The sequence below is a fragment of the Hemicordylus capensis genome, chromosome 2, assembly GCF_027244095.1.
Source record: "Hemicordylus capensis ecotype Gifberg chromosome 2, rHemCap1.1.pri, whole genome shotgun sequence".
Classification (NCBI taxonomy): domain Eukaryota; kingdom Metazoa; phylum Chordata; class Lepidosauria; order Squamata; family Cordylidae; genus Hemicordylus; species Hemicordylus capensis.
Window position 1 is genome coordinate 185,270,681 of NC_069658.1, and position 12,952 is coordinate 185,283,632.

General features: G+C 47.7%; 1 protein-coding gene across 1 annotated transcript in view; it reads left to right on the plus strand.

Annotated features, from left to right (window-relative positions):
- SRPK3 (SRSF protein kinase 3) overlaps window positions 1–10,066 on the plus strand; it is a 42,918-nt gene extending 32,852 nt beyond the window's left edge. Inside the window, exons 10-14 of the mRNA XM_053300325.1 lie at window positions 39–136; window positions 2,932–3,039; window positions 5,108–5,177; window positions 5,602–5,694; window positions 7,292–10,066. Coding sequence (XP_053156300.1) covers window positions 39–136; window positions 2,932–3,039; window positions 5,108–5,177; window positions 5,602–5,694; window positions 7,292–7,476 — 554 coding nt within the window. The 3' untranslated portion in view covers window positions 7,477–10,066. The remainder of the gene's footprint in view (window positions 1–38; window positions 137–2,931; window positions 3,040–5,107; window positions 5,178–5,601; window positions 5,695–7,291) is intronic.
- Window positions 10,067–12,952: the final 2,886 nt, after the last annotated feature.

The window sequence follows — 12,952 nt, forward strand, 5'->3', positions numbered from 1 at the left end:
TTCTCACTCACCCACACCCACCCTGGACTTTCTCTTAGCTTTTGGCACCTCTGAATTCTTGGTGAACCCCCTGGAACCCCAAAATGCAGACAAGATCAGAGTGAAGATAGCGGATCTGGGAAATGCCTGCTGGGTGGTGAGTGTGACATTCGAACATATGCTTTTCCTCTCCCCAGTGTTGGTAGGGCCGCCCATGGAAAGGGGCTGTGGAGAGTGAAGGCACATGGATTGTTAAGGCCTTAAGCTACATGGAGACTCGGGTGAGAGAAGTCAGTCTCAGAGAAATAATGGCAAGGGGCTTTGGTGTCGTCGTCCCCGCCCTGCCCCTGCACTCCCCTGCAAAATGCTCTACAGAAAAGGAGGTATCTGCAGCATTAGAGTGGAGGTGGGGGATGCTGAGACTGCTGTTGGAGGGCGAGAATATACAACTGTGAAAGCACAGGGAAGAAAAAACTTTTCTCATCTCCCACTTCCTTCCTAAGCCAGCCTTTCTCCTGCTCTTTAACAAATGGATGCAGGTTCTGCCCTTAGATATCTACAGAGTTCTCAGTTTTTCCTTGCTGGGCTGTGAAAATTAAAAACTCAACCCTGTTCCCCACCCCCACCTTGAAACGTTTCTGAGTTATTTTTCTTTGGCCCCTCAGACTTCATTGGCAGGTGTATAGTGGATATATTTAAATATCGACCCTATTTCACTCAAATGTTCATGGAAAATTAAAACATGGACTATGTTGCCAGTGTAGACATTTTATTTATTTATTTATTTACAGTGAGGGAAATAAGTATTTGATCCCCTGCTGATTTTGTCCGTTCGCCCTCTGACACAGAAATGACCAGGCTATAATTGGAATGGTAGGTTTATTGTAGCTGTGAGAGACAGAATAACAACAAACAAACCCTCAAAAGCCCAGTGCCCAAAAGTCAGTGATGGATTTGCATTGTAGTGAGGGAAATAAGTATTCGATCCCCTATCAACCAGCAAGATTTCAGGCTCCCAGGTGTCTTTTCACTATATGCAGGTAACGAGCTGAGATGAGGAACACCCTCTGTAAGGGAGTGCTCCTAATCCCAGCTTGTTACAGTACCTGTATAAAAGACACCTGTCCATAGAAGCAAGCAATCACTCAGCTTCCAAACTCACCACCATGCCCAAGACCAAAGAGCTGTCGAAGGATGTCAGGGACAAGGTTGTAGACCTGCACAAGGCTGGACTGGGCTACAAGACTATCGCCAAGCAGCTTGGTGAGAAGGTGACTACAGTTGGCACGATAACTCGCAAATGGAAGAAACACAAAATGACTGTCAATCTCCCTCGGTCTGGGGCTCCATGCAAGATCTCACCTCGTGGAGTTGCAATGATCATGAGAACGGTGACAAAGCAGCCCAGAACTACACGGGGGGAACTTGTCAATGATCTCAGGGCAGCTGGAACCATAGTCACCAAGAAAACAATTGGTAACATACTACGCCGTGAAGGACTGAAATCTTGCAGTGCCCACAAGGTCCCCCTGCTCAAGGCAGCACATGTACAGGCCCGTCTGCAGTTTGCCAATGCACATCTGAATGATCCAGAGGAGAACTGGGCAAAAGTGTTGTGGTCAGATGAGACCAAAATCGAGCTCTTTGGCATCAACTCAACTCGCCATGTGTGGAGGAGGAGGAATGCTGCCTATGAGCCCAAGAACACCATCCCCACCGTCAAACATGGAGGTGGACACATTATGCTTTGGGGGTGTTTTTCTGCTAAGGGGACAGGACACCTTCACCGCATCAAAGGGACGATGGACGGGACCATGTACCGTCAGATCTTGGGTGAGCACCTCCTTCCCTTAGCCAGGGCATTGAGAATGGGTCGTGGATGGGTATTCCAGCATGACAATGGCCCAAAACACACAGCCAAGGCAACAAAGGAGTGGCTCAAGAAGAAGCACATGAAGGTCCTAGAGTGGCCCAGCCAGTCTCCAGACCTTAATCCCATAGAAAATCTGTGGAGGGAGCTGAAGGTTCGGGTTGCCAAACATCAGCCCCGAAACCTTTCTGACTTGGAGAGGATCTGCAAAGAGGAGTGGGACAACATCCCTCCTGGGTTGTGTGCAAACCTGGTGGCCAACTACAAGAAACGTCTGACCTCTGTGATTGCCAACAAGGGTTTTGCCACCAAGTACTAAGACATCTTTTGTGAAGGGATTGAATACTTATTTCCCTCACTACAATGCAAATCCATCGCTGACTTTTGGGCACTGGGCTTTTGAGGGTTTGTTTGTTGTTATTCTGTCTCTCACAGCTACAATAAACCTACCATTCCAATTATAGCCTGGTCATTTCTGTGTCAGAGGGCAAACGGACAAAATCAGCAGGGGATCAAATACTTATTTCCCTCACTGTACTTACTTATTTTATTTAACTTGTATACTGCCCAAACTTTCGTCTCTGGGCGGTTAACAATGACATAAAAACAATTAAAACAAATATAAAAGTTTAGAACAGTTTAACAATTTAAAAACAGTATAAAATTAAAACCTACAAATTTAAAAAGCTGAAAAAGCTTGGGTGAAGAGATGGGTCTTCAGATGTTTTTTAAAAATAGTCAGAGATGGGGAGGATCGCATCTCAGCAGGGAGCGCATTCCGAATGTGTGCTGATGGGCATCCTCAGAGAGTATTGTTAAAGGCATATATTGCCAGGAGCATGGTGGGCACTGTTGGTGGCAATGGGCTGTGATGTGGTAGGTGTGATCCAGAGGTTGGCGTGGGGGAGGAGTGGAACTCTGCTTTGGTGGGCAGGTTACACAAGCACCAGGTGAGGCAGCTGTGTCATGGTGGGACAGTTCACTTCAAGGGGATTGTACGGTGGAGGGTGAGGGGCATGGGCCGTGCTGCGGGTGTGTGTCCACATGTGAGGAATTCTCAGTTTGCTCTTGGCTCTCCTCAGCACAAACATTTCACAGAGGACATTCAGACCCGCCAGTATCGGGCGCTGGAGGTTCTAATTGGCGCCATCTACGGCACTCCGGCTGACATCTGGAGCACGGCGTGCATGGTATGTTCCAGGGGTTGCGCCCCCTCCCCCAGCTCTTGTTTCTTACCTTTTTGTACCAAATTTTGGTTGGTGGGTTTTGTTTTGTTTTGCTTCATTCTTTTATTTGTGGTTTCTATCCTATCCAGCGGTGCTCAAGGACACTCTCCACTGGCAAGCACACTTTAAAACATCCTGGCGAAATCCCCCTCCCTTCTCCCATGGATGGCAGAGGGTGGGAGATTTGCTGCAATGTGCCTCTGAGATACTTTGAGACTTTCCAAGGATTAACACAGATTTCAGAAAATCCCACGCCCGTCTCCAGACTTGGGAGAAGGGAGAGGGATTTTGCCGACCTTTTGCTGAGGCTCACTGAGGCTCAAAAAGCAACAGGTCAGCACCCTGCTTTCAGATTGTCCCTGAGAGCACAAAAGGGGTGAGCCCAATACAGGGGCGTAGCAAGGTTGGAGTGGGTCCAGAGACAGGATTTTAAAATGCCCCCCCTCACTGAAGCTCAGCTCATGAAGTAAAGAAATCTTAAATCAGGCTGAATAGTGGTAACAAAAAAGCATAGTAAAATTTTATATATATATATGAATGACACCTATGTGCCACAATAGAACATCATCCTAAATTATTTTTAAAAAGGTTTTGTAAATTGTGGACGATGAAAGTCATTTAATGGTACTAGAGAAAGACATGCTGTTCTGGTAGCTCCAGGTCTTAACACTCACATCAGTTTTGGAGGACGAATACAATTAAAGGAAGCTCAGGCAGGTGCACGGCTGGGGGAGTCAGTCATGTGACTTGCCTCGGCGGGGGGGGGGGAGGCAGTGGGCCCCCAGATAACTGTCTCCGCTTGCCCTATTATAGTTACAACCCTGGCCCAATCCCTCAACCAACTTGAATTCAAACTGGTTCTGTAGTTTAGTGATTTTAAAGGAAACACTAAAGGTGACCTTTCTTTCTAACAATGCAGTGGCTTTAGCTTACTGAATTGCCAGTTACCTCACCCTTCTTTCACTGTCTGAAAAAAAATTACATTGTGATTATGTTCATATGCAAGTTTGTCAAAAATGGAAGAAATTAAACACATTTAATTTGCTGCATGTTTTTTTTAAAAATCAAAGCAAGAACTCCTAAAATGTCACACGCTTTAGAATACCCTTTGAGAGAGGTTCTCAAACCTATGTCCCAAGGTGGTGATGGACTACAACTCCCATCATCCCCAGTCACATTGGCTTAGCCCAAAATCATGTGGGGGACCCAAGTCTGAGAACCTCTGCTTTAGAAGCTTCAACCTAAGCCATCAAAAGCTAGGCTAAGTAGAAAGTCCTGACGGCTGGTTTGTATGTCACACATCTTCTGTACAGAGGCTGCTTTAAAATGGCTCCATGTGGCTCAGAGTTGCTCACAATGCATTAAAGGTTATTTCCTCCAGCACTGGTACAAATGCCTGAAATTAAAAAGTTTGGGCTGGCTGGTGTGGAGCAAACTTGCCCAGGTGTCTTCAGACCTCAACTATGTGGCAGCAGCCACTGAAGCAGATTCCACACCACAACTGTGCAACTAGTAAACCAGCCTAAGAACACGTCGGTGAGCTATTTGTGCTCTGAAAACAGCTCCTTGGATGCTCTTGCTGCCTGGTCTTGGTACACGATGGGATGTGTGTTCAGGTGTCAGTCACAGTTCTGCCAAATTTGAGGGGTGGGGGAGGCAGGGGGTCAAAGGCATTCTTGTTGCAGGGAGGAGCAGCAGCAGGAGGATCCCTTTGCTGGTTAGGCCTGTGAGGAAGCCTGTCCTGAAAACATTGACAGGAATCAGATAGTTCTAGTGAACTGCTATGGCTTGTTTAGGCTTTGTGTCTGAGCTGATGAGTGTCCTCCTTTTGGCCAGAGGGTGGTAATGGCATGTAAGCCAAATCCCCGACTGATCTGTGTCAGATTCAGGCTCTGCGGAGGACTCTCAGGTCCTGATACAGAGTGAACAGAAACGTCATTATGGAACGTTCAGGAGGAAGAGCAGAAGCCTCTTAACTCCCTTAGGCTTGATTATCCCCATGAGTGACTGAAGGCCCTTCTTTCCTTGCCAGGCATTTGAGCTGGCCACTGGCGATTACCTCTTTGAACCACATTCGGGTGAGGATTATACCAGGGATGAAGGTAAGTTGCTCAGACCGGGGGCAGGTGGGGTGAAGGAAATTGGAATGGCTTGGCTTTCTCTGCCTGGAAGGATAAAATTGAGAGAACTTGAAATTGGGGAGGCTGTGTGTGTAGATCTGAGGTGTGCAGGTAGAAAGGTCTAGAGATGCATTATTCCAAGGTCACCCTTCAGCACCTTTTAAATTTTTATTATTAAGGAGGAACCCAGCTTGCATTCTCTGCTTGGGTCCCATCCCTTTACCTTGCCAGCCACTCAGATGCGATGGGGTGGACGTTCCCCGAAGGATACATAAACTGACTTCCCCTGTCTTGATTGGCTGTAACATGGGCCCAGCAAACAAGAGTTGGAGGGAGAGAACAGGGGACTCCTTTCTATAGTAAGCCCCGTGACTCTGATGTGTTTTCCTCTTTTCCCCTCTTTCAGATCATATTGCCCACATTGTTGAGCTGCTGGGTGATATCCCCCCACACTTTGCTCTTTCAGGGCGCTATTCCCGCGAGTACTTCAACCGGCGAGGTGAGTTGGGAAGGGACGTTGGAGGTGTTCCTCTGCCCAATGTGGCTGAAGTTCAAAGCCGGAGTGGGAGGTGTGTGTGTATTATGTAGGAGGAGTGGGAGATGAGTGTGTGTATGTACGTACGTGTGAGAGAGAGAGAGAGAGAATGAACAACATGAATTCGAAAGAGCTGTGCAATTGAGAACCCTAGAAGAACTTGATGGACAGGTTGTTCTGAACCTCCAGCATGGTAGGGCATATTTTAGATCTAGTATGTCCAACTTTGGGGCAGGTGCATATGTGCATGTGTGTGCTACAATCATGGGAATACAGAAAATATAAGGCTGATTTACACAATTCTAATTAGGGTAGGAGACTTATCCTACGTTTGTGCGTGCTCCCACTTTCCAGTCACCTGTGAGTAAAAAGCAAGGGAGAGAGGGGGAGGAAGGGATTGTCTGCTAAGCAGCAGCTGGGTCAGAGGGCTGCTTCTTACCCAGATCTTTGAGGCAGGAAGAAAAGCCCTCTGGCCAGCTGCTGCTTAGCACATGGTCACTTCCTCCACTTCCTCCCTTGCTTTTTACTCACAGACAATCAGAATATGGGAGCACACACAGCTCCCGCACTTGGGTAGGATGTGTCTCATACCCTAATTAGAATCATGAAAACCGCCCTACAGAGTGTGGTATTGAGCACAGAATTCAACTTGCTGAGGATCTCCATTTTTATTTATATATTGATGTTTTAAAGTGGTGGTTCTCACACATACACCTGCCCCTTATACTTATACAGATGTAAGACAATGCCTGTTGAAGTAGCAGGAGCTTCAGAGGTGGCCAGATAAGATTTCTAGTGTCAATGGGGTCAGACTTTAGTATCGTGCAAAGTTCTTTACCCCAGCATAACAAACAAATCAGAATAAATTATGCACTGTAAGATAGAACTGTATGCAGTCGCTTAGTTTATACAGGTTGCAGAATTCAGCTTCCTTTGGTGCAGCTGTTGTTCTTTAGGACAAAATACATGTAGCTCTCCACTTCTGATTGATTGATTGTTATTATTTTACACAGTCAGACAAGTGTTATTGACTGGTTTGTTTTATCCAGACATCGAGTCCTTCCCAAGGACCTGGGATGGCTGAATTTTATTGTCAGTTGTTATAGATATCGTCGCAGAATATAGGCTGTTCCCAGTAAAGTTGCTTTTTGTAATTGGCTGGTGGTGATTTCTGTGGCCCCTATGGTGTTGAGGTGCTCTTCAAGTTGTTTTGGAATTGCGCCAGTTACTAACTGGGATTATTTGGGTCTTCTTCTGCCACAGCCTTTCAATTTCAATTTGTAGATCTTTGTATTTTGTTATTTTTTCTATTTCTTTTTCTTCTATTCTGCTATCCCCTGGTATTGCTATGTCGATTATTCTTACTTGTTGCTTAACCGGAAAAAATTATTATTAATAATAATTATTATTATTATTTTTAGTAGTAGTAGTAGTAGTAGTATTACATGTTGCCCTTTAAACAAACAAATAAAAAACACCTCAAAGTAATTTACCTAGGAAAAACAGTAAGAAAACCTAGGCTCCTTCCAGCTTGGCCTTTTCTCTGCTTTTTTGTCCGCAGGGGACCTGCGCCACATTAAGAACCTGAAGCACTGGGGCCTGTATGAGGTCCTGGTGGAGAAATACGAGTGGCCCCTTGAGCAGGCAGCCCAGTTCACAGACTTTCTCTTGCCCATGATGGAGTTCATCCCTGAAGAGCGTGCCACCGCCAGCCAATGCCTGCAGCACCCATGGCTCAACTCCTAGGGCCAAATGTGGCCCCGACTGACCGACTGCTGAAGCAAGAGGACTCTCTAGCCTGGACGGATTTCCCATTGCCGGAGTGGAGGGTTTCCTTCTCCCCTTGGTTCCTCCCCCTAAGTGGAGGGCATTCCAGGACTGGAGACCAGAGGCTGTTCTCTTTGGCTGATTAGGTGGGAGGCTGTAACACTGGACTGAATCCCAGTACCCAGATACTAGTCTGTGGCCATTTCTGAAGCACAGCCAGAAGATCCCTTCCCTCTTACTTTCCGAGAGGTTGCCTCCATAGGATTGTCAGTAGCCATTTCCCCCATGTATCCCTTGACTGATGCTGTTTGACTTTTTCAATTAGCCACAGCGTTCCTTCTAGGTTTCTTCTCCCCCTCCTGCCCCTTTAAGACAGGGGAAAAAAGACTCCCACCCTTCCCAACCCAAATGGGCAAGAGAGTAGACTTAAACCGGAATGAAGGAGAAATAAGTTTTGGATGGTAAACTGGAAGTTGTGGCTGAATGTTCGACAATGCTGGAAATGACAGTGTAACGTTTTAGTTGTGAGTAGACAGACTTTTGAGAGATGGTAGAGGCACCACAACTCCTAGTGTATGCTCCTCCCCTGTCTTAACTTCCACCTAACATCCCATCTCCCCTGCCCCGACACCCCAAGCAAAAATTGTTATGCAAATGAATGAACGTATGCAAAGTCCTGTGGCCTTGGCTTGGAAGTTTAGTGGTGGAACTGTGGAGGTGTATAGCAGCAGGGCTACCATGGGGGACAAAGCAGTAGCAATATGTAGGTAGTAAAGTGGAAGGGAGGGATTCCTATTCCCAGCCGGTTGTTAGTTCCTGGTATCTAATGTTAGGTTGTGCACAGAACCGGTTTGTGCAGTTCGTCCAAATTCATTCTGGTCCGTGAACCGGTTCAGTCAAGCCAACTGCCTGGTCCAGTCCACCCGACTGAACCGGCTCGCCAGTTCAAGCCCCTGTAAAGGGGAATCCGGTGAGGAGTCCCCTTTGCTTCCAGAGGTAATGAAAGGTGGCAGGGGAGCAGTGGCAACTTTAAAACTGAAAAAGAAGGCCCTTACTAGCAAGCCTGCACAGCACTCCCCCCGCTCCTCAGCAGCAGCAGCGGCACGCAAATGGCATGGTCAGCATGTTGCTGATCACGCCGCAGATGGCTTTTGCACATGCTGAAAAAGTGGAAGGTTCCAAACACAGCTGAAAGAGTGGTGGGGAGTGCCATGAAGGCTTGCTGGTAAGTACCTTCTCTTTCAGTTCTAAAGGCTCCTCTCTCTCGCCGCTCCCCCACTGCCTTCTATTATCTTTGGACGCAAAGGGGGAGCCTCACTGGATTCCCCTTTACAGGTGCTCAAACCAGTCTGCGGACAAACCGGGTAAGGTCTGGTTTGATTGCAGACTGGACCCCTTTTGCCAGGGCTGGTCCAGTCCGCGATTGAAGTGGCCCGGTTCGTTGCGGACTGGTTTGATCATGGACTAGTTTGGCACACCCCGACCTAATGTTTGTGCTCACAGGCTTTGCTAGGAGGATTCTCCCGGATTGTGATGGATTGTTGTTAAACCAGGGCCTGATGTAAGAGACCTTTTATAGTGCCTCCCCTACCCCATGGGCATTTTGTGAGCCCTGTTCCCTGCTGCCTGGATGTACAGGTCTTAAATTACACTACAGTCCCTAATATGCATGCTTTACAGTAGGCAGGGGCTGAATTGTGAGAATCTGTTCATAATTTGGCATTTTAAGAATCTCAGCCTTTTTAAAAAAAAATGGTTTCTAAGCTCCTTCCATTAGGTTTCTTAACGGTTTTACTGCCCGTGATCAGCTTTTACCATTCTAAGGCGGAGAAATCAGCTGCTCCTGAAAGCTTGGTACCAAGGAGCAAAATGTTCAAGCTACTGTTGTGCCTTTGAGCAGGAGTCTTTCTGCTGTTTGTGATGAAGGACTGAATGGGGAAGGTGAACTGAGCCCCTGTAGCCTTTCCCCAGAGTATTTTGGGCTCAGATAAAAAGAGTAATCCACAAGCAGAAGACAGACACAGAAGAATGCTTATCCTGGGGTAGGAGGGTTACCGTGGCCAGGCTTCAAGCTAGAGTCCCAAGCCCTTGTTCCTAGCCCAGGGATAGGATTGGAACCTAGGAGTTGTGGTTCTGGCTTTTTTTCATTCTACAGACTCAGACTGTAGCAGAGAGAAAGAGTGTGCGTGGATGTGTGTGTGAGAGAGAGAGAACAAACATGCGCAAGTGAGGGCAAAGTATTTTAGTTATGGAAAGCAGCTAGAGTAATGTTACCCAAGAAGAGTGGTGTCTAGTGTCTTTAAACCAAAGTTGTGGCATAGGAAAACTGAGTGTAGGAAAATGCTATTTCCTTGCACTACAGGCAATCTCTTGAATGAGAAGCCAGGGCCTTGCTTTAAGTGTGGCCCATGTGTGCCAGTGTGGGGAAGAGTGTGTGTGTGTGTGTGTGTGTGTGTGTGTGTGTGTGTGTGTGCGTGCACATGCGTGTGTGTGTGTGTTTTGAACCCCACCCCGCCCCATGCTGTTGCAGGGACTGAATTCAAGACTTTTCATTAAAACATTTGCAGTATCATCTGTCTCCTCCTTTCTAAGGGCGAAAGGGCCACTTTCAAGGAGCTCGTGCACTGAGGAGTAGAGAGCCTAGCAGTGAAGGTGCAGAAGCAAGAGAATATGCTAGCTTCAGATGTACACCGCATGGTTACACAATCCCTTGCCACCAAGCAATGCATTCATTGATAATACCAGGCCAGTCTTCTACGATCTGGACTCCACTTGTGTTACAAGTGCAAAGGAAAAACTGAAAGCATAGTAAGTAGTTCAGCCTCAGTTTAATACACCGCAAGTAGCATATTAAGGAATTAAACACTAAGACATTCCAGAAAAGCGTTACCCATTTTATACATGGGAAATACCAAGGCCTAAAGTTTCTTGTCCAAAGGATGGGCAGAGATTGCATGGCTAAGAACTCAAAACACGCACACAAAACCACCAAGCCAAAAAGTAGATGTATCAACAGCAGGGAACATTCAGACCCCATACAGAGCAGAACAGAACTATAACCCCCAGCCTGCACTATGGGACCCATTTTCGTACATTAAACCAAGTCAGAAGATTCTTGCACCAAGCTCAGTACTGGCTATACCAGAGCGCTTTGGCTGGTAGTTCACAACTCAGAAATAGGTTGCAGGAATGCTGCTGTTGAATACATTCAGCATAACGGAGCACTGGTTTCATTTACCGTGAAGGCTTCTTCTGGTTGCTGAAGCCAGGGACATCTCATTGGGTTATCCCTTTCAGGAGCTCCAAGGCAGGACAGAATTTGATTGGATAAGAAATAAGTAACGCCTACCTGAGCCTGAGGGGGATAACCCCTCCCCAGTTCTTTCAGGCCTAGAGGACGTAAACAGGCATGCACCCTACAAAGAAGAAATAGTAAGAAGAAAATAAGGAAAAGTAGACAGAACAGCGCCCTGATTCTGAGAATTACTAACCCGGTCTTTGACAGAAGGTAGGCCAGAGCGCCACAGCTGGGTGGGCCGAGATGTCCCTGGCTTCAGCAACCAGAAGAAGCCTCATGGTAAGTGAAACCAATGCTCCGTTCTCAGTTGCTGCAAGCAGGGACATCTCATTGGGACATACCACAGCTGACCAACACGGGCGGGAGCGGTCTGGACTACTGTTGAGGAAGGACCTGTTGAAGAACCCACTGTCCAAAGGAGGCTCTGGCTGAGGCGTATTCATTGATTTTGTAGTGCCTTGCGAACGTCGAGGAAGAAGTCCACGTGGCAGCCTTGCAGATCTCGTTGACGGATCCATTAGTGGAGAAAGCCGCTGAAGTTGTCGCTGCTCCTCAAATGAGCCACAATAGAGACCGGAGGTCTGAGGCGCTGGGTTTCATAGGCCATAGAAATGCATGCTTTTATCCATCTTGCTATGGTAGAAGATGGCACCGCCGAGCCCATAGAATGAGGATGAAAGGAGACAAACATGGTGTCGGAGACACGGAATGATGCAGAACTCTTAATGTAGACCTTCAGGCAATGATGCACATCCAACTTGTGCCACCATTTTTCCGGTAGGGTGAGGGCAAAAATACGGCAAGAACACGTCTTGAGAAAGGTGGAAGGGAGACGCTACCTTTGGGCGGAGGAAGGGATCAGGAGAACAACGTCTTCGAGGAAGATGCAGAAGGATTTATTAACAGACAAAGCCCGAAGCTCATACTCTCCTGGCGGAAGTAATCGCCACAAGGAAGGCCAACTTGAGTGTGAGGATCCAAATGGGAATGGTCCAAATTGGTTCAAAGGGTTGTGATTGAAGAGCACGAAGAATTACGTGCAGATCCCAGGTGGGAAATCTGTGGACTATTGGTGGAGAAAGAAGGGAAGCGCCCCTTAAGAAGCAACGAAGGTGAGAGTGAGCTTGAGAAATCTGAGAATCCCTGCCGGATAGTATTGGCAGTAAGGACGCCACCTGCCGTTTGAGGGTGTTAGGACGGAGACCTTTTTCCAGCCCTTCTTGAAGGAATTGGAGAAGATGCTGAAGCGACGCAGAACCCCGTGGAATGGAATGCTGGGACATCAATGCAGGAACATTCTCCAAGTGTACTGGTATACTCTCTGTTGATGCCCAGCGAGAAGCTAGCATAGTGTTTAGTACTCCCCCAGAGAAGCCCCTCTGACTGAGGAGTTGCCGCTCAGTCTCCAGGCAGCAAGACGCAACCAGGCTGCATTGGGATGTAGGAGTGGTCCTTGCGAGAGCAGGTCGTGAGTAGGAGGAAGCTCTCATGGGTGGGGAGACCGCTAGGTGAAGCAGCTCCGGAAACCAGGGGTGACGGGGCCAGAATGGAGCTATGAGAATGACTTCTGCCTGAAGGAGTCGGATTCTGTGAAACACTCTCACCAAGAGTGATGTTGGAGGAAAGGCGTAAAGAAGCCCCTCCGGCCTGTGGACTGACATGGCGTCTACTGCTGTTGCGCCCGGACAGGGGAATCTTGATATGAAGCTGGTCAGTTTTTTGTTGGACGGGGCTGCAAAGAGGTCTAGAATTGGGACTCCCATGTGCTTCGTGATCTGATGGAAGATTCTGGGGTGCAGGCTCCACTCCCCTGGGGAGACATCCATGTGACTGAGCCAGTCCACCACTACATTCAGTTCCCCCTTTATGTGATGGGCAATTACGGACTCTAGATGTTGTTCTGCCCAGGAGAGGAGAAGTACTGCTTCTTGGTGAAGAGACCAAGACCGGGTCCCTCCCTGCTTGTTGAGATATGCTTTGGCCGCTATGTTGTCGGTCTTTACTAACACGGGGCTCGAGTGAAGGGACGACTGGAAGGCCAGGAGGGCTAGCCGGATGGCATGGAGTTCCCTCCAGTTGATGCTGTGAGCCCTTTCTTGGGGAGACCAGAGTCCTTGAGTGGACATATTCAGGAGATGGGCTCCCCAACCTCAATTG